The sequence below is a fragment of the Tachyglossus aculeatus genome, chromosome 16, assembly GCF_015852505.1.
Source record: "Tachyglossus aculeatus isolate mTacAcu1 chromosome 16, mTacAcu1.pri, whole genome shotgun sequence".
Classification (NCBI taxonomy): domain Eukaryota; kingdom Metazoa; phylum Chordata; class Mammalia; order Monotremata; family Tachyglossidae; genus Tachyglossus; species Tachyglossus aculeatus.
Window position 1 is genome coordinate 37,124,876 of NC_052081.1, and position 27,814 is coordinate 37,152,689.

The window sequence follows — 27,814 nt, forward strand, 5'->3', positions numbered from 1 at the left end:
TTTAATAATAATAACAATGTTGGTATTTGTTAAACACTTACTATGTGCCGAGCACTGTTCTAAGTGCTAGGGGGGAATGCAAGGTAATCAAGGTTGTCCCACGTGGGGCTCACAGTCGTAATCCCCATTTTACAGATGAGGGAACTGAGGCCCAGAGAATAATAATAATAAATAACAATAATGGTATTTGTTAAGTGCTTACTAAGTGCCAAGCACTGTTCTAAGCACTGGGCGGGGGATACAAGGTAATCAAGGTTGTCCTATGTGAGGCTCACAATCTGAATCTCCATTATAATAATAATAATAATAATGGTATTTGTTAAGTGCTTACTATTTGCCAAGCACTGTTATATGCGCTGGGCGGGGGATACAAGATAATCAAGGTTGTCCCATGTGGGGCTCACAGTCTTCATCCCCATTTTTCAGATGAGGTAACTGAGGTACAGAGAATCAATCAATCAATCAATTGTATTTATTGAGCGCTTACTATGTGCAGAGCACTGTACTAAGCGCTTGGGAAGTACAAATTGGCAGCACATAGAGACAGTCCCTACCCAACAGTGGGCTCACAGTCTAAAAGGGGGAGACAGAGAACAGAACCAAACATACCAACAAAATAAAATAAATAGGATAGAAATGTACAAGTAAAATAAATAAATAAATAAATAAATAGAGTAATAAATATGTACAACCATATATACATATATATACAGAGAAGTGAAGAGACTTGCCCAAAGTCACACAGCTGACTAGTGGCGGAGCCGGAATTAGAACCCATGACCTCTGACTCCCAAGCCCGGGCTCTTTCCACTGAGCTATGCTGCTTCTCTATAATGGTATTTGTTAAGCGCTTACTATGTGCAAAGCGCCGTTCTGAGGGCTGGTGTAGATACAAGATTATTAGGTTGACCCAGGTGAGGTTTACAGTCTTAATCCCCATTTTCCAGATGAGATAACTGAGGCCCAGAGAAGTTAAGTGACTTGCCCAAAGTCACACAGCTGTTAAGTGGTGGAACCGGAATTAGAACCCGTGACCTCTGACTCCCAAGCCCGTGCTTTTTCCACTGAGCCACAGTGCTTCTCTTTGTCCCTCCCAATTAGACTAAACTCCAAAATAATAATAAGAATGACATTTGTTAAGCACTTACTATGTGCCAAGCACTGTTCTAAGCTCTGGGGAGGATACAAGGTGATCAGGTTGTCCCACGTGGGGCTCACAGTCTTAATCCCCATTTGACAGATGAGGTAACTGAGGCACAGAAAAGTTGTGACTTGTCCAATAGTAATGATGGTATTTGTTCATTCATTCATTCAATCGTATTTATTGAGCGCTTACTGTGTGCAGAGCACTGTACTAAGCACTAATCAAGGTTGTCCCACGTGAGGCTCACAATCTTAATCCTCATTTTAATTATAATAATAATAATGGTATTTGTTAAGCGCTTACTATGTGCCAAGCACTGTTCTAAGCTCTGGGGTGAACACAAGGTAATCAGGCGGTCCCAAGTGGGGCTCTCAGTCTTAATCCCCATTTGACAGATGAGGTGACTGAGGCACAGAGAAGTGAAGCGACTTGACCAAGGTCACGCAGCAGACAAAGGGCGGAGCTGGGATTAGAACCCATGCCTTCTGACTCCCAAGCACGGGCGTTTGCCACTAGGCCACGCTTCATGAGGGCAGGGGTCATGCCTACCGGATTATTTGTAGTATACTCTCCCAAGCGCTTAGTGCAGTGTTCATCACTAAGTAAGCTCTCCATAGAGACCATTGATTGAATTCTATTGTGTTATTCTTGCTCAAGCGGTTAATACAGTGCTCTGTGCCCAGTCAGTGCCCAATAAATACCATGACTGAGTGGAGCTTGGGCCCTATTTCCAGAGGCCCACAGGCACCCCAAACCCATCCCACTGGACCTTGATTCCACCCCACTGGCTTGGCCTTATTATTATTATTATTATTAATAATAATAATAATAATAATAGCGTTTGTTAAGCACTTACTATGTGCAAAGCACTGTTCTAAGCACTGGGGAGGTTACAAGGTGATCAGGTTGTCCCACGGTTGGCTCACAGTCCTAATTCCCATTTTACAGATGAGGTAACTGAGGCACAGAGAAGTGACTTGCCCAAAGTCACCCAGCTGACAGTTGGCGGAGCCAGGATTTGAACCCATGACCTCTGACTCCAAAGCCGTTGCTCTTTCCACTGAGCCATGCTGCTTCTCTACCTGCAGCCCTCATCCCACCCCCCCAGGTATTCCCTTCCCATGAGAAGCAGCATTGTGTAATGAATAAAGAATGGGTCTGGAGTCAGAAGGTCTTGGGTTCCAATCCTGTGTCTTGTCTGCTTTGTGACCTTGGTCAAGTCACTTCACTTCCTCGGTGCCTCAGTTCCCTCATCTGTAAAATGAGGATTAAGACCCTGAGCCCCTCATGGGACAGGGATTGTGTCCAACCCCTATTTCCTTTTATCCACCCCAGCACTTAGTAATAATAATAATAATAATGATGGCATTTATTACGCGCTTACTATGTGCCAAGCACTGTTCTAAGCGCTGGGGAGGTTACAAGGTGATCAGGTTGTCCCAGGGGGGGCTTGCAGTTTTAATCCCCATTTTACAGATGAGGTAACTGAGGCACAGAGAAGTTAAGTGACTTGCCCAAAGTCACCTAGCTGACAAGTGGCGGAACCGGGATTTGAACCCATGACCTTTGACTCCAAAGCCCGGGCTCTTTCCACTGAGCCACGCTGCTTCTCTAGTACACCTGTATATATGTATATATGTTTGTACATATTTATTACTCTATTTATTTATTTTACTTGTACATATCTATTCTATTTATTTTATTTTGTTAGTATGTTTGGTTTTGTTCTCTGTCTCCCCCTTCTAGACTGTGAGCCCACTGTTGGGTAGGGACTGTCTCTCTATGTTGCCAACTTGTACTTCCCAAGCGCTTAGTACAGTGCTCTGCACACAGTAAGCGCTCAATAAATACGATTGATTGATTGAATAATAATGGCATTTATTTGAACCCATGACCTTTGACTCCAAAGCCCGGGCTCTTTCCACTGAGCCACGCTGCTTCTCTAGTACAGTGCGTGGCACATAGTAAGTGCTTAACAAATACCGCAATTATTATTATAATTATTCTAGCTTCCTCAGGAGCATTTTAGGGTGAGGAAAGATAATATTTTCCACCTTTATTGCTGTCTTTCTGTCTCTTACTCTTTCTTTTGCTCTCTCTCTCCCTCTCTATTTTTCTCTTGCCCCCTCTCTTCTTCTTCCTTTCTTCTGCTTCCCTTCCTGCTTTTCCTCCAACCCAGAAATTCTACTTTAGAGGCAATTCATTTATACTACAACTACCACTAGTACGCCCATTGTTAATAGTAATATAATAGTGGAAAAAGTTCTATTAAGCAATTCCTATGTGCCAAGTACCATGTAAGCACTGGGGGTGGATACAAGACAAGAAGGGACTCACAGTGTAAGGGAGAGGGAGAACAGGTATCCCACCCCCGTTGTACAGATGAGGAGACTGAGGGACAGAGAAATTAAGTGACTTGATCAAGGTGACTTCCCAAGGCTTAGCACAGTGCTCTGCACACAGTTAAGCGCTCAGTAAATACGATTGATATCAAGGTCACACAGCAGGAAAGTGGCAGAGCTGGAAATTGAACCCAGGTCTCTGATTTCCAGTTCTGTGCTCTTTCCATCGGACCGTGCTGTTTCTTCAGGGCAATAACTCACCTTTGTCCATCCTTTCTCACCATTCATTCATTCAATTGTATTTATTGAGCGCTTACAGTGTGCAGAGCATTGTGCTAAGTGCTTGGGAAGTCCAAGTTGGCAACATCTAGAGACGGTCCCTACCCAACAGTGGGCTCACAGTCTAGAAGGGGGAGACGGAGAACAAAGAAAAACATATTAACAAAATAAAATAAATAGAATAAATATGTACAAATAAAATAAATAAATAGAGTAATAAATACGTACAAACATATATACAGGTGCTGAGGGGAGAGGAAGACGGTAAGGCCGGGGGGATTCCCCGTCCTTTCAATTCCCTCAATTTTCCTGGCATTACTGACACAATTTTCTGTTCTTGTTGGGTAATGATGCATGATTCAGGGTTAAAAAAGAGCTCGGAGGAACTTTTTCCATAGACAGCCAGGGTGAGAGATGGGGAAAGCAGAGAAGGAAGAAGAAGAGGAAAGTGGAAACGGCCAAAGAAGAGGGGAGGAGATCCCCTGTGGGGAGAGAGATTTTGGATCAAAGATGAACAGCATGGCCCAGTGGATAGAGCTCAGGAGCACCTGTGTTCTAATCCTGGCTCTGCCACTTGTCCGCTGTGTGGCCTTAGGCAAGTCACTTCACTTCTCTGTGCCTCAGTTACTTCATTTGTAAAATGGGCAATTACGACTGGGACAGTGACTGTGTCCAACCTGATTAACTTGTATCTACTGCAGCTCTAACAGTGCTTGGCACATAGGAAATGCTTAACAAATCAAAACCATCATCATCATCGATCGTATTTATTGAGCGCTTACTGTGTGCAGAGCACTGTACTAAGCACTTGGAAAGTACAAGTTGGCAACATATAGAGACAGTCCCTACCCAACAGTGGGCTCACAGTCTAAAAGACTAAAAACATAAGACTAAAACCATAAAAAACAAAACAAAAAAAAACCCAGGGATTGAAATCAGGAGGGAAGAGCCCATGAGGATGGTGGAGAGGGGGAGGCCCAGAGGAACATTTCCTAACCAAGCTCCCCAGCTCAGCTCCACAGCCTTTATCCCTTTACTCAAATCTGTGGATGCTAACAATCGTGTGAGCGTCTCTTTTAGAAAGCAGGACAGATATGGCGTTTGTGTCTTTTGTGCTAAACTTAGCAAGTGGTAATTGGAAATATTTTGGGCTGGCCATCTGCTGGGCACATGGGCTGAGTACTTCTCGTGGAAGGGTCTTGAGATTGTGGAGTGTGTTAGTGACTTAGTTGTTTGCCTGGTTTTTCCCGTGATTGCCAATTTGGATACATGCTTTTTGGGTAGGCCAATCCTTTTCATTTGGAGTAACAACCTCTGGGATCAGGGGATCCCAAGGTCTCAGTCGAGGAAGACAGTAACGGATAGAGAACTGGGTCTTGGGGCTAATAGCACCGCATTTCATATGCACACCAGAAAAAAACTAATGAAAAACCTTTCATTATCTGTACCTACCTGATTGTATAACTATAGTTGTACTTCCCAAGCGCTTAGTACAGTGCTCTGCACACAGTAAGCGCTCAATAAATACGATTGAATGAATAGCAAAACTCTTCTATCATAATCGGTCGTGAACAGTGAAACATACTTTTAATCCAATCACTTATCCTACTCTGACTTGATTTCTGTATCAGCCCCCTTGCTGACCTCCCTGCCTCCTGTCTCTCCCTACTCCAGTCCATACTTCACTCTGCTGCCCGGATCAGTTTTCTACAAAAATATTTAGTTCACTTTTCCCCGCTCCTCAAGAACCTCCAGTGGTTGCCCATCCAAGCAGAAACTTCTTACTGTCGGCTTTAAGAGGGACTCAATCAATTTTCCCCCTCATACTTTACCTTGCTGATTGCCTACTACAGCCCAGTCCACTTACTTTGTTCCTCTAAGACCTCTGCTCTTGTCTTTTCGGGTGCCTTCGCTTTGCCCACAGCCTTACCCTTCGTTTCGTATACCACCACTCTCCCTATCCTCAAAGCCCTACTAAAATCAGGTCTCCTCCCAGAGACCTTCCCTGACTAACCCCTAATTTCTCCTCCCTTTTAACCGTCCCTTCTGCATTACCCAACACACTTAGTCTCTACCCCTTAAGCACTTTGATACTCATTCAAACCCCAGCCTCACAATACTTAGGTGCATAACCTTCTACTCTGTCCTTTCCCCTATTTGTAATTTATTTTAGTATCTGCCTCCCACTCTAAACTGCAGACGTCTTGTGGACAGGAACCATAATTATCTAGTCTATTGCATTACACTCTCCCAAGTGCTTATTCTAGTATTCTGCACAAAGTAAATGCTCAGTAATTACAATCGATTGATTCCTTCTAAAATGTGCATTTGCCCTCTTTTTAAAAGGCAAATTGTAGTGTTTAATTTTTTAAATAATAATAATAATAATGATAGCATTTATTAAGCGTTTACTATGTGCAAAGCACTGTTCTAAGCGCTGGGGAGGTTACAAGGTGATCAGGATGTCCCACGGGGGGCTCACAGTCTTAATCCTCATTTTTATAGTATTCTTGAGACAATGGTTTTTTTTTTTCAGTTAGGAAGGAAACATCTGAAAGGAAGAAGAAAACCAACTTTGTGTTTCTTGTAATAAGCTGGGGGCCCAAAGAAGAGACAGGCAGCCTTAATTTACAAGATGTGCTTGCTTATTCAGAAGATGATCTTGCTGTGAATTCTCAAACAGGGGAGTTGTCAGAAAAAAATGCAAGCTGTCAATCAACTTTTTCAGCAAAACTTGGCATGCCTGGCTCTTTAATAATCACTCCCTTCTGAAGGTGCCAGGCCTTTCTTGTGCGTTTTTAATTAAAAAGCGAGAACCATCACGTTTACAGGAACATCCTTGCATGCTTTATTAGTTTGTGAAACTAAGTGGAACCTTCTGATGGTCGGGAATTCTTGATGGAAGCAGCGTGAGGCACCTGGTCTCTTTTTCAGGGAAAACAGTTGGCAAAGCTGGGGCTTGGGATTTCTGGGTTGGAGAATCCTATCCTTTTCTTCTTTAGCTGTTGTATTAAGAATAAAGTGATCTGCTTCAAGAATCAGCAGATTGTGGAAAGGGGGCTCATGTAGAAAAGCAGTTTGTTTTGATTCAAAATAAAATAACAGAGTAAATACTAAATTGAGCTGAGTACTGAGTAGAGAAGCAGCGTGGCTCAGTGGAAAGAGCACAGGCTTGAGAGTCAGAGGTCATGGGTTCTAATCCCGACTCCGCCACTTGTCAGCTGTGTGACTCTGGGCAAGTCACTTGACTTCTCTGCCTCAGTTCCCTCATCTGCAAAATGGGGATTAAGACTGTGAGCCCCACGTGGGACAACCTGATCACTTTGTATCCCCCCCAGCACTTAGAACAGTGCTTTGCACATAGTAAGTGCTTAACAAATGCCATCATTATTATTATTATTATTACTGTGTCAAAGACTGTGCTCAATGTGGAGTAGATACCAGATAAATAGGTGAGACACAGTCCTCAGCCCAACCGGAGCACACAGTCTAAGGTTGGGGAAGAATAGAATTTAATCCCTGTTTTACAAATGAGGAAACCGAGGCCCAGAAGTATTAAATGACTTAAGCAAGATCACTCAGCAGGAAAGTGGCCGAACTGGGATTAGAACTCAGGGTTCCCTACTCCCTGTCCCTTCCTCGTTCCACTAGGCCATTCTGGTTGTCTTGGTCACCTTTTCTTGGGTGTCTTTCAACCTCAAATAATACCATTTTTCTCCAGAACCAATCTCCACCCCTCCCCTTGACTCGTGCTGTAGAATGTAAAAAGTAAGTCACCTTCCCATTCTTCAAGGACCTCCGGGAAACCCACCTCCTGGAAGTATTTCCCAAATGCTCTTCTTCCTCCATTGTGTCAAACCATGCCAAATCCTGCCAATTCTTCTTGGATGACTTCTCCCAGATGTACACCTTTCCTCTTATCTTCCCAAACTGCTACCATCCCGTTGCAAACTCTGGTCTTGCCACGATAAGACTATTGAATTAGCTCCACGATGAGCTCACAGTCTAGAGTGGAAGACAGACATTACTAAAAATAAATAAGTTATGGCTGCGTACATAAGTGCTGTGGGGTTGAGGGTGGGGTGAATTCCAAATGTCCAAAAAGTACAGATCCAGGGTCACTTGTCCAAGGTCACCCAGCCGGTCTTTGGCACATCTAGGACTGTTCTGTGTCCAGTATGCAGTGCTGCTTCCTGATATTCATTCATTCATTTAATTGTATTTATTGAGCGCTTACTAATCAATCAATCAATCATATTGATTGAGCGCTTACTGTGTGCAGAGCACTGTACTAAGCTCTTGGGAAGTACAAGTTGGCAACATATAGAGACAGTCCCTACCTAACAGGGGGCTCAAGTGCAGAGCACTGTACTAAGCGCTTGGAAGAGTACAATACAACAATAAGCAGACACATTCCCTGCCCACAACAAGCTTATAGTCTAGAGGAGTGGAGACAGGCATTAATATAAATAAGTAAATTACAGATATATACACAAGTGCTGTGGGGCTGGGAGCAGGGAAGAACAAAGGAGTAAGGGAGACACAGAAGTGGGTGGAAGAAGAGGAAAGGGGGTGCTTAGAGAAGGCCTGGAGGAGATGTGCCTTCATTAAGGCTTTGAAAGGGAGGAGAGTAATTGTCTGTTGGATTTGAGGAGGGAGGGCATTCCAGGCTAGAGGCAGGACGTGGGCTAGGGGTTGGCAGCGAGATAGGGGAGATTGAGGCACAGTGAGAAGGTCAGCGTTAGAGGAGTGAAGTGTGTGGGCTGGGTTGTAATAGGAGAGTAGCGAGGTGAGGTGGAGATGGAGTGCTTTAAAACCACTGGTGAGGTATTTTTGTCTGATGCGGAGGTAGATGGGCAACCACTGGAGTTTTCTGAGGAGTGGGGTGATGTGTCCTGAACTCTTGTAGAAAAATGATCCGGGCAGCAGAGTGAAGTTTGGACTTTAGTGGGGAGAGGCAGGAGGCTGGAAGGTCAGCAAGGAGGCTGATGCAGTAATCATCATCATCATCAGTCGTATTTATTGAGCACTTACTGTGTGCAGAGCACTGTACTAAGTGCTTGGGAAGTACAAGTTGGCAACCTATAGAGACAGTCCCTACCCAACAGTGGGCTCACAGTCTAAAAGGGGGAGACAGAGAACAAAACCAAACATACTAACAAAATAAAATAAATAGAATAGATATGTACAAGTAAAATAGAGTAACAAATATGTACAAACATATATACATATATACAGGTGCTGTGGGGAAGGGAAGGAGGTAAGATGGGGGGTGGAGAGGGGGATGAGGGGGAGAGGAAGGAAGGGGCTCAGTCTGGGAAGGCCTCCTGGAGTAATCCAGGCAGGATAGGATGAGTGACTTTATTGACATGGTAGCAGTTTGGATGGAGAGGATACATACCAGGATTAGCGGGGAACTGTTGGAAGCTTGAAGGTGGAAGGTCCAAAACCAACAAAGTGCTTAGAACAGTGATTTGCACATAGTAAGCGCTTAACAAATACCATCATCGACAAGAGAGAAAATGGTTGCCCACGAAAGCAGGGCATTGAGCATGTCAAGGAGTTGTGCAGGAACTATGGGCCGAGTCAAATTAGGACTGAGAGGTGGTGCATTCTTGTTCAGGGGGACAACCATCGGAAGATTCGTCCAAGCCTTCTACTGCTGCGCTTAGAGACAGAATTCCAGGCTGCGGATCGTAAGTCTGATCCTGCGGTGGTGTTGCAGAGGTTCTTGTGATAACCAGTGCTAAGATCAGGCACAACACCGAGGGTCATGAGATCAGCCGAGAGAAAGGATGTTTGGGGCTGAAAGGCCAAGGTTTTAGTCTTCCCAGGTGCTCAGAATCCATCCAAACAGCCATCCAAAAAGTGAACATAGAGGGAGAAATTCCAGACTCATAATTGCCCCCAGCCATACCTTGGTTCTCTGCCTGGGGCTTTTTTCTGAGAAGCTGTGTTTTTGCACAGATGGCGGTTTCTGCCAGCTTTCAGGACTTTGGTCGTCGTTTCCTAAAGAGCAAAAGCTTGTTCACAGAAGAATTTGGGCTCCCCACCCCCAGCTGAGTGAGCTGAGTGAGAAGGAAGAAAAATGCTGAAAAGTGTGATGCTTCCTAGGAAATTGGGGGATTGGGATAGAAGTGGGTTTCCCCCTTTCCACCCCTTCTAGCTTATTAGAGAATATTGATCTTGAAATGGGGCAAGTGAGTCTCTTGGATTTGTCATGGATATTGATTAGCTCTAATCTTATGATAAGACCTCAGGGAAGATGTGTTTGCACACCGAACTGTGGTGCTTTTCAAATCCAGGAGCTTGTGCCTTGTGCTAATCAACTAGTTGAAGCTGAGCACACACGAGAGCCAAATCCACCAGCCTTGGGATTCCATCACTACGAATTTGTTGTCATGGGGTCCTCTGGGTTTTCAATTTATTTTTTCGCCATGAGAACATCGTCTGCATGACAACCTATTTAAAAGGCACACGAGATGTTTTGCGTTTCATGCTTTAAGAACAAAACCGAGATCAATATAATGTAAGTTGCCCGGCAGAGTTTTTGCTCTCCTTTGCCTTTTTCCAACCATCTCTTGATTACAGTTCGATTTGCGGGCCTTGTAAAGTGTCGGTGGGGACGACTCTAGTTAAGTTTTCACACAGACAACGTTTTGGTTTTCATTTTCTCCCGACTGGGCTGGAGGTTTTCCAAGGTTGATGAGAACCCAGGAGGGATTTTTTGTTGATTTAAGAAATCAGTCAATGGCATTTATTGGGCGCTTACCGGGTGCAGAGCACTATACTAAGTGCTTGGAAGAGTATATTCATTCATTCATTCAATCGTATTTATTGAGCGCTTACTGTGTACAAAGCACTGTACTAAGCACTTGGGAAGTACAAGTTGGCAACATATAGAGACGGTCCCTACCCAACAGTGGGCTCGCAGTCTAGAAGGGGGAGACAGAGAACAAAACAAAGCATATTAACAAAATAAAATAAATAGAATATGTACAAGTAAAATAGAGTAATAAATACGTACAAACATATATAGAGTATATATAGAATATAATACAAATGAGTAAGTACGGACGGTCCCTACCCACAAGGAGCTTACAAACTAGAGGGTGGCAGGCGTTCAAAGAAATTGTAGGTGGATATGAATATGTGCCGTGGGTCTGGGAGAGGGGTGAATATCAAAGTGCTTAAGGGGAACAGCCCCAAGTACCTAAGTGATGCAGATGGGCGAGCTATGTCAGGGAAGTGAAGGGTTCGATGGGGCAGGTCTCTTAAGAGGAGCTGTGACTTTAGTAAGATTTTGAAGATGGGGGGCAGAAGTGGTCTTTCAGTATGGATGGGGAGGGAGTTCTGAGCCAGATGGACGACGAGGGGAAGGAGACAGTGGTGAGAAAGATGGAATCGAGGAACAGAGAGAAGGTTGGCCTTGGAGGAGCTTAGTGTGTGTATTGGGCTGTGGTGGGAGATCAGCAAGGTAAAGTCGGAAGGGGAAAGCCGATTGAGTGCCTCATTGCTGATAAGGAGTTTCTATTTGATGTGGAGGTGGTTGGGCATTCTATTTAAAAGGTTTTTGAGGAGAGGGGAGACATGAACTGAACATTTTTTTTAGAGTAGTGATTCGTGCAGCAGACTGGAGTAGGGACTGGAGAGGGGAGAGACAGGAGGCAGGGAGGTCAGCAAAGAGGCCGATGCAGTAGTAGAGAGGGATATGGTAAGTGCTTGGATCAGTGTGGTAGCGGTTAGGGTGGAGAGGAAGGAGTGGATTCTGGAGCGGTGGAAAAGGGAGAACCAACAGGATTTGGTGACAGAAAGAGCTTTGAGGGCTCCGAGCCCAATTTGATGATGAGCACATTTCTGCCTCATGTTTTCTTTTGGGGGAGTTACTGGAAGACTTCTCTAAGACTACTGTTTTGGGAAGGTGTGAGTTATAGCTGTTAGGGGGGACGCAAACCCCCAAACCTTCAGCTGACTTTGGTTGGGTTAGCAGGCCAAGCAGACGTTTCCCTTTAGGAAGTCCTTTGTCTTGAGATGACTGGAGGTCTCTTGACCAGGGTTTGGAGATTCATGGGGGTTAGCTTCACCTGAGGCCCTTGGGGAAACTTTGACGATCGCCGTGAAGCCCCCATACCATAAAAAAATGGGGCTCAAAGTCTTAATAGGAGGGAGAACAGGTATTAAATCTCCTTATTACTGAGGGGGAAATTGAGGCCCAGGGACTTGCCCAAAGCCTCACAGCAGGCGCGTGGCAGAGCGGGATTGGAGCCCTGCTTCTCTGACTCTCAGGTTCCGTTCTCTTTTCCACTAGGCCACGCTGCCACTCATCCGTTCATTGTTGATCCCAACTATGGTGGCATTTTTTTGTCTTCTACGGTAACATTAAGTCTGCAGGTAGCCTGTTGTCATTCTCTTTTTGTTTAAAATTCATTTCTGGTGTTTCATCCGCCCTGTCCTTCCGAGGAGTCAGATCTTGGAAAAATTTCTGGGCTCCTCTGGTGCCGTTATATATGAAGCAGTGGGGTGAAGTCCTTTTGGCAGTGATGCGTGGCCCCATTTACCTTGGCAGAATTAATGGAGCCTGTCAGTCCGTACTGCACTTTCTTCCCTAATGGTCCCAAACCTCAATCAATACTTGAAATCTAAGTTCACAGTGCAGGATTGGTCTGTGGGCAGTGTATTATCTGCAGATCTTTACTTTTACCATCTCGATTCTTGCCAGGTCCATTAAAAAGGGAACTGGTTCCTTTTCCACACTTGGTTTTGCAGCTGCATTAAGCTCATCCCCTCTCTGCTGCCCGATAGGGACGTAAAGTGTGGCATGTTCAAACCAAGGCACATCGATTTAAATTCTTGCTGCCAGTTTACTTGCGGGTCAGTGCCCTCTTCCAGACCGCGGCTGGACTGGTGCCCAGAGCTGTACACAGTTGTTCATCATTCATTCTCTTGGAAAATATGTTCCTGGTAGCGACTAAGGCATCCTGGCCCGGTGGGTGAGAAGCAGCGTGTCCTGAGAAGTAGCCTGGCCTAGTGGACACAGCACGGGCCTGGGAATCAGAAGGACCTGGGTTCTAATCCCGGCTCTGTCACGTGTGTTGCTGTGTGACCTTGGGCAAGTCAGTTGACTTCTCTGGGCCTCGGTTACGTCATCTCTAGAATGGGGATTAAGACTATGCCCAGCCCGATTACCTTGTATCTACCTCATGATGATGATGATGATGGCGTTTATTAAGTGCTTACTATGTGCAAAGCACTGTTCTAAGCGCTGGGGAGGTTACAAGGTGATCAGGTTGTCCCATGGGGGGCTCACAGTCTAAATCCCCATTTTACAGATGAGGTCACTGAGGCACAGAGAAGTTATGTGACTTGCCCAAAGTCACACAGCTGACAGTTGGTGGAGGTGGGATTTGAACCCATGACTCTGACTCCAAAGCCCAGGCTCTTTCCACTGAGATCTGCTGCTTCTCCAAGTAAGCACTTAACAAATACTACCGCTATTATTATTATTACTCTCCGCTGCTTCTCCAAGCGCTTAACAAATACCACCGCTATTATTACTATTATTTATTCATTCAGTCGTATTTATTGAGTGCTTACTGTGTGCAGAGAACTGTACTAAGCACTTGGGAAGTCCAAGTTTGCAACATATAGAGACGGATACCACCGCTATTATTATTATTACTCTCTGCTGCTTCTCCAAGTAAGCACTTAAGAAATACCACTGCTATTATTATTATTACTCTCCGCTGCTTCTACAAGTAAGCACTTAACAAATACCACCGCTATTATTACTATTACTCTCCGCTGCTTCTCCAAGTAAGCGCTTAACAGATACCACCGCTATTATTATTCATTCATGCATTCCATCGTATTTAGTGAGCGCTTACTGTGTGCAGAGCACTGTACTAAGCGCTTGGGAAGTCCAAGTTTGCAACATATAGAGACGGATGCCACCGCTATTATTATTATTACTCTCTGCTGCTTCTCCAAGTAAGCGCTTAACAAATACCACCGCTATTATTATTATTACTCTCCACTGCTTCTCCAAGTAAGCGCTTAACAAATACCACTGCTATTATTATTATTACTCTCCGCTGCTTCTCCAAGTGCTTAACAAATACCACCGCTATTATTATTATTAATTCATTCAATCGTTTTCATTGAGCACTTACTGTGTACAGAGCACTGTACACCTCATGCTTAGTATAGTGCCTGGCACATAGTAAACACTTAACAAACACCACAATTATTATTATTATCAGTATTATTATTATAAACCCAAGAGAGGGTGTGAGTGAGCACTCATGCGTTGACTCTGCTTTTATTGCCAGGCTCATGAACCATGGCCCAAGTGGAGAAAAGGGGAGGGCTGCTGCGGAAATCCTCAGCGTCCAAGAAGCCGTTGAAGGAGAAGGTGGTGCTGATGTACGATGAAATCTTCACGGTAAGGGGCGGCGGCGGAGGGGCCCCTGAACGGGAGTGGGAATTGTCAGATCCGTGCTAGGGTGAGGGAATATCTGGTGCCTCCTTAACCTTTCGTGCCCCCAAATTCAGTCACACCAGGGGAAGAGAGGTGACCTAGTACCCTAGCAGGGAAGGGGTTCCAAGATATGTTGGCAGGAAAGGGATGGCTGGGGAAAAGCATCTATTGTGGAGGAGTTCCGAGGTCCCGGCTCGGCCAATTGTCAGCTGTGTGACTTTGGGCAAGTCACTTAACTTCTCCGTGCCTCAGTTCCCTTATCTGTAAAATGGGGGTCAAGACTGTGAGCCCCACGTGGGACAATCTGTTCACCTTGTATCCTCCCCAGTGCTTAGAACAGTGCTTTAGTAAGGGCTTAACAAGTGCCATCATCATCATCCCTGGGATAATTTCTGTCCTTTCTCTTTTTTTGAATGGAATTTGTTACACGTTTTGTGCCAGGAACTGTATTAAGTGTTGGGGTGGATACAAAAGCATCAGATTGCACACAGTCCATGTCCCACATGGGGATCACAATCTTCCTCCCCATTTTTTTTTTAATGGCATTTGTTAAGCGCTTACTGTGTGCAAAGCACTGTTCTAAGCGCTGGGGGGATACAAGGTGATCAGGTTGTCCCACGGGGGGCTCACAGTCTTCACCTCCATTTTACAGATGAGGGAACTGAGGCTCAGAGAAGTAAAGTGACTTGCCCGAGGTCACACAGCTGACAAGTGGCGGAGCCGGGATTAGAACCCATGACCTCTGACTCCCAAGCCCGGGCTCTTTCCACTGAGCCATGCTTCTTCCCATAGATGCTTCCCATTCCTATACCTCATTTTATAGATGAGGTAATAGACACAGAGAAGTCAAGTGACCTGCCCAAGGTCCTACAGCAGACAAGTGGCAGAGCTGGGGTTAGAACCTAGGTTCTCTGACGCCCAGCCCATGCTCTTTCCACTAGGCCACACTACTTCTCTCTTTTTTTAAAATGGTATTTGCTATGTGCTTACTATGTGCCAGGCACTGTACTAAGCGCTGGGGTAGATACTAATTAATCAGGTTGAACACAGTCCCTGTCCCACATGGGCCTCTCAGTCTTCACCGCCATTTTACAAATGAGGTAACAGGCACAGAGAAGTTAAGTGACTTGCCCAAGGTCACACAGCCAGCAAGGTTCTTTCTAAAACTTCTGATCGATAAGAGCTGCGCCTGTCTTGATTTCAGGGCACCATGCAGTTCTGTCTGCAACAAGTGATTTCCAGTTTTCAGTGGGGATGCAGCGCTGCCTGGGATTTTGTTTTACTGGGTCCTTAAAGCATTTCCTCAATCCTCTTTGCTTTCAATTTCCCCAGTGCCACTCACCATACAGCAGCGGTTTGGGTATACTGCTCCCGGCCAGTCTACTCACATATCCCAGTCAATAGAGTTGCAGTGCGGCGAGCGTCACTACAACGCCGGGAGACTGACTTCATTCCGAGATTTTGGCGTTTGTGATCCGGTCCTGCTAGAGAGTAGCAGGTGTTGAGAGTAGCTAGTACCTTATGCTGGTGGAGCCACTCAAAGGAATTGGCCGCGACCTTTGTGGAGAGGCTAAATCTAGTAGATGTAGAGAAGGTTGGAATGCACAGGCTTTGTGGAGCCAAGTCACCATGTGCTGCTGCTTGACTCTGACAATCTCCCCATGGATTTGCTAGGCTCTCTTGATTCAGTTTTCTACCTCCTTGTAGAGGAGAAAACCTCCTCCTTCTCTCTACATTGTTGGTCAGGCATCTGCCCAGGTTCTAGGATTCTGGGACAGAGTTCAGTTCTATATTGCCAAAACTAGATCGTTTCTGGCTTTGTGTATGCTTTCCCTGGGGCTGGCTGATACATTAAAATGGATGTCTTGATTTGACACACCGGTGCTGCGTACATTAGATACGATGAATATGAGATGTGTACGACTATTCCCCCAACTTTTGTTTGTGGATGTGTGATTTTTTTTTTCCTAAGGAGAGTACAGCTATTTATATTATTTAGCGCTGTTCTGCTTGGGAACTCAAAAGTGTTTTAACACTTGCGGAATGCTGTGACTGTCCTTAAGTGCCTCCTTTTTTGTCCCCCACCTTTTTTCCCCTGGAAATCAAGTACCAATAAATGCTAAAGTGATTTTTTTAAAGTTAGTGTGAAAATATTTTCTCTTTTCTAAATTCACATGGATTCTAATTCTCCAAAGATCCTAACAAATGCCATTCTTTGTCACCCAGCCCATTGGTCAGGGATTTTTGAAGGAATTGAACAATGGTGGTCCCCCTTGGCATCTATCCTCGTAGTTTTGGATGTGAGATCTAGCATCTCTAACCTTTTCCTCTAAATCCCCAACCTTCCTTTTAGTACCCATTTGGGACATCTCATGCCTTAATTTAGCCAAAACCCTTCTTGAACCTGAAGGTAGCTTCTGCCTGCACAGCTTTCTGTGGTAACAGATTCCAGGTGCGGTCCTCTATGGAAGCTGAATCAACATTACCATCATTGGTATTTATTGAGCGCTTACTATGTGCAGAGCACTGTACTAAGCGCTTGGGAGAGTACAACACAGGTTGGCAGACATGTTCCCTGCCCACAAAATATAAGCAAAAAAATTGATCATGGTTGCCAGATAAATTGAAAATATTTTCAGTCAAGGATGTAATTTGATACAATTATTTTTGCATTGTTGATGGCAAATCATAGTTCTTTTTCAAGTGGGGATTGGGAAGAGGGGGGATGGATGAGTTTTGCATTTTTTCTTGCTGAAAAAAATTTCCCTTAATAAAAATTAATAATTTTGGTATTTAAGTGCTTACTACGTGTCAGGTGCTGTTTTAAGATCTGGGCTAGGTAGAATATAATCAGGTCCCACATGGGACTCACAGTCCAAGTTGGAGGGAGAACAGGTATTAAATCCCCAATTTGCACATGAGGAAACTGAGGTGCAGAGAAGTGAACTAACTTGCCCAAGGTCACACAGCAGGTACCAGGCAGAGCCGGGATTAGAACTTCGGTCCTCTGACTCTGAGTCCCCTGCTCTTTCCACTAGGCCACACTGCTTCCCCATGTTTAACTGTTTACTTTTGACCCGATCCCAACCAGCAAATAAGTTTTCGGGGTGTTCCGAGTGACCTGCGTTGGCCTTGGGCCCTGGCTAATAGAGCTGTATTTCTGTTTCAGACGGAGGACCCCAGCAAGTGCAGCCCCCGATTCTGGGAGGAACTGTTCCTCATGAAGGTGAGGCGGAACTTGACTTCCTTGGCAGCCCCTTTTCCTCCCCACATTTGGGGTCTTGCGTGTTTCCCTCCTGCGATTGGAGCAGGGTTGGGGGCGGCGGGGAGTTGTACCATGGACTCTTCCTTTCTCCTGGCAGGTGAACCTGGAGTACCTGGAAGGCAAATTAGAGTCTCTAGATGGGGAGGAATTAATGAAAATCAAGGATAACATCAACTGTTTGTTCCAACACTGCATCCAGGCGCTGGGAGAGGAGCACCCAATTCGAGTTGTCAATGCACTCCAGGTACGGCTGTGAGCAACAGCGTGTTTCAAAGGAGAGGGGAGAGTTACACATCCCGAGATTTCCGTCAGGCCTAGAGTTGTCCATCGAGAGTGGTTTTTTTAAGTGCTAGGGAGTGGTGATGTTTAGCTCCTTTCTGCTTTAGACAGACTATTATTAATAGTGGGAATTTCTCTAGCTCCTTTCTGCTTTAGACAGATTATTATTAATAGTGGGAATTTCTCTGTCACTTATGCAGGTGGGAAAATGAAGCCTGCATCCATGGGAAGGGTGTCCTCAGGGGTTGCATGCGTCTTTGGGGGGAAAAGATCACTCCCTCCCTGGCACCAAGTGCGAGGTTAAGTGCGGTCATCATCCACAGTGTGCTCTTCCTCGTTCCCGATGGTGTCTGGGGATGTTTGCAGAGGAGGTCAGGAGTAGGTTGGGAGCTGAGCCATCAAGAAGAACCCCAACCTGTTGAATCTAATTTTTTTTTTTTGGTATTTGTTTAATGCCTACTATGTGCCAGACATTGTACTAAGCACTGGGCTGGATACAGGCTTATTAGGTTGGACACAGTCTCTCTCTCACATGGAGCTCCCAGTCTTAATCTTAAAGGAGAAACAGCATGGCCTAGTGGATAGAGCATGGGTCTCTGTGTCAGGAGGACTTGGATTCTAATCCTGGCTCTGCCATTTGTTTGCTGTGTGACCTTGGGCGAGTCACTTCACTTCTGGGCTTCAGTTATCTGTAAAATGAAGATTACAACCTGATTAACTTGTATCTACCCCAGCGCTTAGAGCAGTGCTTGTCTTATATAAGTGCCCAACAAGTACCATGATTATTATTATTGTTATTATTACTAATAATAATAAAAGTGGTGCCAATATAATTTGATCTGAGAGCTTGTGGCAATTTATTGGCGTGTAGTTTAGAAAAAAATGCAGTCATCCCAGTTACAGATGAGGGATCGGGATGGGGCAGTTTCTAGTAAGAAGCAGTATTAATGGTAGGGAGAGAGTCAAGGGATCCCTTTCTTTGAGCATTTAGTAGCCCTCACCCTCATCCTTGCTCTTTGCATTCTTCCCTCCATTAGAACATGAGTCAAGAGAGCATTACACCTCAGTGTGCCACAGACCCTAGGCAGCGGCGCAAGAAGTATGAATCAGGATAATGAAGTATCTAATCTGTGGTGTAGGATCATTTTTCTCTAGTTGGAACTGTACTTTGTGGTATTTCAGTTTCCAAAGTTGCAGCTCTCCTGGTGATCTGGGAGCTGAAAGCAAGAAAGGACACTCTTGTGGCTTCTGGGAGATGGGTTCTACTTGTCCTGTGGGAGAGGAGCATCTCAGCTTTGTGGCAGGCAGGGCTTCTCGTGGCTAGTTCGGTCACCCCCGAGGCCTAATCGTCTTGATGTGGATGAACTGCCTTTCCCAAGGGATTAAAAACTTCCCAAAGTGGGACACCTGGAGGACCAGAGCAGGCAACTTGAGGCCCAGAACAGTTGGTGAAAATGGGTTGGTTTCCAATACTAAGCCTTTTTTTAATGGAATTTAAGCACTTAGTCTGTGCCAGCACTATACTAGGTGCTGTGGAAGAAACATTAATCAGGTTGGTTACAGTCATTGTCCCACATGGGGCTCACATTCTTAATCCCCATTTTGTAGATGAGGTAGTTGAGGCACAGAGAAGTTAAGTGACTTGCCCAAGGTGGCAGATGGTGGCAGAGCTGGAATCAGAACTCGGATCCCTCAGACTTCCAAACCTGTGCTTTATCCACTAGTCCGCACTGCTTGTTGCCAATAAAGCTTTGCTGTTCTTTCCAAGTCCGTCCTTCTGTTTTGCTCAGCGGGTCACGGGCTTCACATGATAACTTGTGACCCAGGGAAATGTGATGCATTATATAGAAGCTCTCACGATGGGTATAAAAAGCCAGCCATTCATTTCATTCTTGGGTAATTGCTCCTTTATTAGAGAAAAGAGCAAAACTGCTCCATGTTCTCTTGAATGGGCATGTTTGAAAACTCAGACTCAGGGGTGACTGGGTGAGAGGAGTGGAAGGAGAAGATTGTGAAGCAAAGAATCAACACTTGGTAGCTTCAGAGGGTACAGTAGACTGAACCAAACACTTCTAAAAGGGCAGTCAGCTCTTCCTCATTTTGAAGCTCTCTAGACTGGAAGCTCCTTGTGGGCAGGGATTGTGCCTGGCAATTCTGTACTAAGCGCTGGGGTGGGTACAAGCAAATCAGGTTGGACACAGTCCCTGTCCCACCTGGGGCTCAAAGTCTTACCCCAGTGCTTTAGAACAGTGCTTGGCACATAGTACGTGCAGCCTGGCTCACTGGAAAGAGCCCGGGCTTTGGAGTCAGAGGTCATGGGTTCGAATCCTGGCTCCGCCACATGTCTGCTGTGTGATCTTGGGCAAGTCACTTAACTTCTCTGAGCCTCAGTTACCTCATCTGTAAAATGGGGATGAAGACTGTGAGCCCCACGTGGGGCAACCTGATCACCCTGTATCCTCCCCAGCACTCAGAACAGTGCTTTGCACATAGTAAGCGCTTAACAAATGCCAATTATTATTATTATTAACAGGTACCATAATCGTCAATCCCCATTTTACAAATGAGGGAACTGAGACCCAGAGAAGTGAGGTGACTTGCCCAAGGTCACACAGCAGACAAGTAGTAGAGCTGGGATTAGAACCCATGACCTTCTGACTTCCAAGCCTGTGCTGTAGCCACTACGCCAGGCTGCCTCACTCAGTAAATACTCAGTAAATATAATCGATTGATTAATCGAAACAAAGACACCACTGCCCCCATCAAACGTTCATCCTGTTTCCCTTGCAGACTTTGTGCGCACTCATTCGTGGAGTTCATCAGAAGAACAAGTCCACTTCTGGGTTCGACATCATCAACATGCTCATGGGCTTTGACAAGGCGGAGCTGTGCATGAAGGTGAGGGCAGATGCATCTGGAAGCCATTGCCGATCCTTGTCTGCGTTTGGTGGGGTTCTTCCGTGTGGCCCCTGGGCAATTTTGATGAGAGCATTGACAAAATAGTCTAAGCAGTATACATGAAAAATGGAGTTGATGTATTTTCTTCCATTCTTATCCTGAGTCCAGTTTCAAAAAATATCGTTGCGGCTACAATGGGGCTGCAGCAAAATACCGTTTGGGAATCTCTGAGTGAGTTTTTTTTTTTTTTTTTGAGACATGTACCATGGTAGAGGATGTAATTTCCCCTTCCCCTGCCTTTTTCCCGGTGTGCAGTTTTTGCTAGGGTTAGAAGGTGAAGTCATTTCACGGGGGTCGAGGTAAAACCAGTCCAGTCTCACCCAGAAGAAGACAGGCAAAATATCTGGCCAGTGTAACGGTTAACCCCAGTAACATTTGCTGTTCTCTCTTCCAGAATCTGATGGAGAGTTTGGATTCTCTGCTCTGCTCGGAAGGCTCTGAAAGCCTGAAAAGCTTGTGTCTGAAACTTCTCCTTTGCTTGGTAACTGTAAGTAGCTCAGCAGGCCTATTTTACACTTCATAGGAGCTAAATCCAAGCTCTTCTAGGGGCAGATTTATTTGAAAAGTGAGTCTCAATGCAGGCTCAGTGGAAGAGCACGGGCTTTGGAGTCAGAGGTCATGGGTTCAAATGCTGGCTCCACCAACTGTCAGCTGGGTGACTTCGGGCAAGTCACTTAACTTCTCTGTGCCTCACTTACCTCATCTGTAAAATGGGGATTAAAACTGTGAGCCCCCATGGGACAACCTGATCACCTTGTAACCTCCCCAGCACTTAGAACAGTGCTTTACACATAGTAAGCGCTTAACTAATGCCATCATTATTATTAATCAATCAATCAATCAATCATATTTATTGAGCGCTTACTGTGTGCAGAGCACTGTACTAAGCACTTGGGAAGTACAAGTTGGCAACATATAGAGACAGTCCCTACCCAACAGTGGGCTCACAGTCTAGAAGGGGGAGACAGAGAACAAAACCAAACATACTAACAAAATAAAATAAATAGAATAGGAGAGGAGGAATTATTATTATTGAATTCCCTACCTGGGCCTATGTATGTGTACAACAGGAATGTGGGGAGGATCCTGCTGGGGAAGTAGCTGGAAGAGTCTCATCTGAAGCAGGGGAAGTGTTTGGGGCCAATTTACCCTTTAGGCATTTTTTTTTAAATTTCACCTTTTTGAAAAAATATTACTTCTGAGGAGTTAAAGACCAGGTGACCCAGGAACCCTCCTGTTTCTATCAGGGAAGGGCTTTCCTCGCTACCAAGGTTCTCTGGACTTTCGGTTTGCCAGGATTTAGTTCTCCTGGACTGGTGCGTGGGGTTCAGCCCTACCCAGCTCATCGGCTGGAGTCAAGCCAGTGGAAAAGCTGGTTGAATTTGGCTTTTCCAAGGGCTCAATTGAATAATAGTAATAATAATAATAATAGTTTCACTTTTAAACGGTATTTGTTAAGCACTTACTCTGTGCTTAGCTGCTGTACTAAGCAGGGGTCAATACAGAATAATCAGGTCGGACACAGGTCCCTGTCCCTCACGGGGCGCAAGGCCAAGTAGGAGGGAGAATACATATTGAATCTCCATTTTATGGATGAGGAAACTGAGGCACAGATAAGTGACATGCCCAAAGTCACACAGCAGGTACCAGGCAGAGCCGGGATTAGAACCCAGGTCCTCTGATTCTCGGGTGTGTTTTGCCACGTTGCTTCACACATATTCTTCTCTATAATGGGTTTTTTGGCTTGAGCACGCTCCAGATGTAACAGGGGGATTTTTGTCTGAAAGAGGGAGCATGAGAACTTGGTTCTTGTCTCCTTTCTGCCATGGGGACAATGGCACCTCAGACAAGTCAACCTATCTGTGCATCAGTTTCTTCTTCTGGAAAATGGGGTTATGACATCTGCCTCTCCCTAGTTAATAATAATAATAATGATGGCATTTGTTAAGTGCTTACTATGTGCAAAGCACTGTTCTAAGCGCCGAGGGGGGATACAAGGTGATCAGGTTGTTCCACGTGGGGCTCACAGTCTTAATCCCCATTTTACAGATGAGGTAACTGAGGCTCAGAGAAGTTAAGTGACTTGCCCGAGGTCACGCAGCAGACATATGGCAGAGCAGGGATTAGAACCCATGACCTCCGATTCCCAAGCCCGTGCTGTTTTCACTGAGCTACACTGCTTCTCTGGCAGGGATTCTGTGAGGAGGAAATAAAATAACTGATGTGAAACATTTGAGGACCAGAGATAGGCTTTATGAGTTCAGGATTTCATTAGGTGGCTTTGCATCTGCCAGGTTTAGTCCTGATATTTGAGCACTTCTGGAGGAATTGTGGTGTAAATTCATTCATTCATTCAATCGTATTTATTGAGCACTTACTGTGTGCAGAGCACTGAACTAAGCGCTTGGGAAGTACAAGTTGGCAACATATAGAGACAGTTCCTACCCAACAGTGGGCTCACGGTCTAGAAGGGGGAGACAGAGAACAAAACAAAACATATTAACAGAATAAAATAAATAGAAGAAATATGTACAAGTAAAATAAATAGAGTAATAAATACGTACAAACATATATACATATAAACAGGTGCTGTGGGGAAGGGAAGGAGGTAAGATGGGGGGAAGGAGAGGGGGTTCAAGGGGAGAGGAAGGAGGGGGCTCAGTGTGGGAAGGCCTCCTGGAGGAGGTGAGCTCTCAGTAGGGCCTTGAAGGGAGGAAGAGAGCTAGCTTGGCGGATGTGGGGAAGGAGGGCATTCCAGGCCAGGGGGATGACGTAGGCTGGGGGTCGATGGTGGGACAGGTGAGAACGAGGCACAGTGAGGAGATTAGCGGCAGAGGAGCGGAGGGTGCAGGCTGGGCGAGAGAAGGAGAGAAGAGAGAAGGAGAGAAGTGAATGTCAGAAGAGTGGTGTTGCATGTGCTAGTTTTCAGTTATTCCTAATGGGCAAATGAGGTTCCTGGAAATCATTTCACCCCCTTTTTTTGAGCTCCCATTTAGTGTGTAATAGGCACTTGAGAAGTGCAGAATAACTAAGTCACACCCTCCCTGCCTACAAGGAGCTTCCACTCAATGGGGAGAGGTTGGGTCCCCAACAAAGCCAGGTTGGGTCCAGTAAGTCCAACAGGAAGGTCACATTCTCAGTGATCATGGTGAGGGTCAGGTCACAGACTTTCAGCTGTGTTGGGTTCTAGCTGGGCCCAGGCGGTGAAGTACCACCCAGACTTCCTTTCCAACACCTGCTCTATGAGACACCACACTTTTAAAGGAATGAAGTACAAGAAACTCTCAGCAAAGGCAAAGTGAGAGAAACAGGGAGAACTTCAAGGCTGCAGGAAGTTAGAAGGAGGGGAAATGAGAAAATGAAACAAGCTTAGTCTAAGCTCTGCTCTCTCTCTGAGGAACAGGGGAAGTGTGGAACTGTTAGATGAGATGTTTGGAATGCCAGGGGCAGGAGATGAGAGGAATTGCAGGTCTCAGTGCAGCTCTCCAAAAGCCTTTTCATTGCATTCAGGTGACGGATAACATCAGTCAGAACACCATTCTGGAGTACGTAATGATCAACAGCATCTTTGAAGCTATTTTACAGGTAAGTTTCTCTTGGCTGGTGATTTCTCAGTTGGGTTATTTTCACTTGGCTCCTTTAGCATCTTGGGAAGGGTTGCCCCCTCCTCTCTCTCCTATCTCCCACCCCCATCCTCACCCACACACTCAGGTCCAAGTAACTGTGAAGCAGCTACTCATCCTCGTGTCTCTCCCCACTTCAATCCATACTTCATGCGGCTGCCCGGATTGTCTTTGTCCAGAAATGCTCTGGGCATGTTACTCCCCTCCTCGAAAATCTCCAGTGGCTACCAATCAATCTGTGCATCACACAGAAACTCTTCACCGTCGGCTTCAAGGCTGTCCATCACCTCGCCCCCTCCTACCTCACCTCCCTTCTCTCCTTCTACAGCCCACCCCGTACCCTCCGCTCCTCCGCCGCCAATCTCCTCACTGTGCCTCGTTCTCGCCTGTCCCGCCATCGACCCCCGGCCCACGTCCTCCCCCTGGCCTGGAATGCCCTCCCTCTGCCCATCCGCCAAGCTAGCTCTCTTCCTCCCTTCAAGGCCCTACTGAGAGCTCACCTCCTCCAGGAGGCCTTCCCAGACTGAGCCCCTTCCTTCCCCTCTCCCTCGTCCCCCCCTCCATCCCCCTCATCTTACCTCCTTCCCTTCCACAACACCTGTATATATGTATATATGTTTGTACATATTTATTACTCTATTTTACTTGTACATATCTATTCTATTTATTTTATTTTGTTAGTATGTTTGGTTTTGTTCTCCGTCTCCCCATTTTAGACTGTGAGCCCACTTGGGTAGGGACTGTCTCTATATGTTGCCAACTTGTACTTCCCAAGCACTTAGGACAGTGCTGTGCACACAGTAAGCGCTCAATAAATATGACTGATTGATTGATTGATTGATTTCTGGTCCTGGTTGCAGATTCTCTCGAACCCCCCCAGTCGCAGGGAGCATGGTTATGATGCGGTTGTCCTGCTGGCTCTGCTGGTAAACTACCGGAAGTATGAGGTGAGCGTGCCCAGAGACATCGAGTCATCGGTTATCCCCTTAATGAACTGGTGTTTGCTCCTCTGGCCGGGGGTCATACCACTCCATGTGTTGCCACTCCTGGATTGGGATCATCCTAGGTGCCCCTCTTAATTATTCTTGGGTACGAATAGGGTGGCGAGAGGAAGACAGAGCATCTCCAGTACACAGTTGGAGCGGCCAGTCTGCGCGTAGGGGTCTGGGTTTCTGGGACACATCTGCTGTGTCCATCCGTCCTCTGTCCTTAGGGGGTTAGGACTCAGTTAAAACATGGTTTATTTTGCTGCTTGATTTGCTTCCATTTTCACGTAGGTGTCTTTGATGTCTGGAAGTTTGTTTTGGGTGCTCCTTTGTGCTTTTCAGTTTACTTCCTTCCTGTGAATCACTTTCTTCTCCCTAGAGAACTTGGGGCGTATTGGCTCTCTCAGGCAGGACACAAACCGGGTACTACTGAGGCCTAATTGGAGGCGAGTGAGTTGATGGAAAGTTTTTGGTTTGTTTCAAAGAAAGGGCCGGGAGATCTGAATGTGTGGGTCAGATGTACTCGAGCTGTTTTTCAGTTTCCAGTAGTGGGGATGAACTACGTTGAGCTATCGTTTTTCTCTGCAGCCAACAGCCGGTGTTGTGAGGTGGTTGGTTGGAATAACAGGGCAGTCTTTTTTTTCCTCAGAACGGTAAACAACAGTATTGTTGCTAGATTGTCAGAGGAAGCCTATAATTCAGCCTCAACACTTTGTTGCTGGCGGATGGGCTTGGTTTTATGGGCTAGTGTGTGCTTCTGCAATCCCTCCTTCTACTCTATAGATTGCAGCTGGGATATGAATGTGTTCCCAATCATAGCTGGATAGTTAACAGGTTTCTCGGACTCAACACGTGGTTCTGAAACGAGCCCAACCTTTGTCTCATGGGACTGTATGTCTGTAGCACTTGTGCACCCCTGGTCCTTGGAATTCCTATTTTCTTCACAGAGAGCCATGCAACCCAAATTCGATTCCTAGTGGACTGGCTGGGGATTTCATTTTTGGCAACAGGGACTCCCGACTTCCTCGCTCCCTTGCCTCTGGGCTGACTCAGAGTCTCAGCTAGGTCCCTATGCCCGGGCAGGGTTGGGTGGGGAATTTTAGTCTTTGTCTGTCAGATTGGCCAAAGACCCCACAGTGCTGGTTGACGGGATTCTGGATTCCTTCTCCCCATTCCCACCTTTTCCAATGAGAGTTGCTGTGCTGCTCTTCACCTCCCGTACAGACCAGCAAAGACACCTTGCTCTCTCCTGGCTTTCTGGAGAGCTGCCCTCTGGTCTCCTTCACTTATGTACATATTTACAGTCCTCTAGACTGTAAACTCATTGTGGGTAGGTAATGTGTTTGTTGATTGTTACTGTACTCTTCCAAGCGCTTAATATTGTGCTCTGCACGTAGTAAGTGCTCAATAAATACAATTGGCTGACTGACATATATCCATAATTTATTTTGAGAAGCAGTGTGGCCAAGTGGAGAGAGCGCTGGCCTGGGAATCAGAAAGACCTGGGTTCTAATCGCAGCTCTATCACTTGCCTGCTGTGTGACCTCTGGCAAATCACTTAATTTCTCTGTGTCTGTTACCTCATCTGTAAAATGGGGACTCTGTGAGCCCCACAGTGTTCAACCTGATTAGCTTGTATCTATCCCACTGCTTAGTACAGAGCCTGGTATCTAGTAAACAAAGTCTCTCTCCCCCTCTAGACTCTGAGCTCCTTATGGGCAGAGAACTTGTCTACCAAATCTGTTACCTCATCTGTAAAATGGGGATTAAGACTGTGAGCCCCACAGTGTTCAACCTGATTAGCTTGTATCTATCCCAGTGCTTAGTACAGAGCCTGGTATCTAGTAAACAAAGTCTCTCTCCCCCTCTAGACTCTGAGCTCCTTATGGGCAGAGAACTTGTCTACCAAATCTGTTACTCTACTCTCTCAAGCTCTTACTACAGTACCGTACACACAGTAAGTGCTCATTCAATACCATTGATTGATTCTCCCCACTTTGAGGATGCCTGGCCTGGCTCAGAGCCCCAGTCTGCAATGGTAGGAACCTTGGCCTCCCTTGCTTCCCACGGTGGGGATCCAGGGAGCATGCCTGGGCAACCACTTTCCTCTGTGCCTGCAGCGGTCACCACTGATGAGCCTAACAAGTGGTCACCCCAGCAGGCAGGTATCATTGTGTGTGGGAGTGCATGTGTGTTTGTGTCTGTGTGTGCTCGTGTCTGCTGTCCTCCATGCTGCCCTGTCATCTGATTGAGCCCCCCTGCCTGACAACCTCTTCATTCATCATGAGTTCGTAAATTCAGAAAGGGCCCTTATGAGTGCATTTCAGTCACTTTTTTTTTTTTTTGTGGGGGAGAGGATTTGTTAAGTATGTACTGTGTGCCAGGCACTGTACTAATGGAATAGATACAAGCTAACTTCAGGGTGCGAAGCTATGGAAATGCCATCCTGGGGAGCCTGAAT

At 45.9% G+C, this 27,814-nt stretch overlaps 1 protein-coding gene across 2 annotated transcripts in view; it reads left to right on the forward strand.

Moving 5' to 3' along the window:
* Nucleotides 1–27,814, forward strand: part of ARMH3 (armadillo like helical domain containing 3) — a 165,167-nt gene that overhangs the window by 2,653 nt on the left and 134,700 nt on the right. For both annotated transcript variants that reach the window (XM_038758263.1, XM_038758264.1), the window contains exons 2-8: nt 14,094–14,206; nt 17,412–17,468; nt 17,605–17,751; nt 20,577–20,684; nt 21,139–21,231; nt 24,255–24,329; nt 25,228–25,314. In XM_038758263.1, coding sequence (XP_038614191.1) covers nt 14,105–14,206; nt 17,412–17,468; nt 17,605–17,751; nt 20,577–20,684; nt 21,139–21,231; nt 24,255–24,329; nt 25,228–25,314 — 669 coding nt within the window. In that variant the 5' untranslated portion in view covers nt 14,094–14,104. The remainder of the gene's footprint in view (nt 1–14,093; nt 14,207–17,411; nt 17,469–17,604; nt 17,752–20,576; nt 20,685–21,138; nt 21,232–24,254; nt 24,330–25,227; nt 25,315–27,814) is intronic.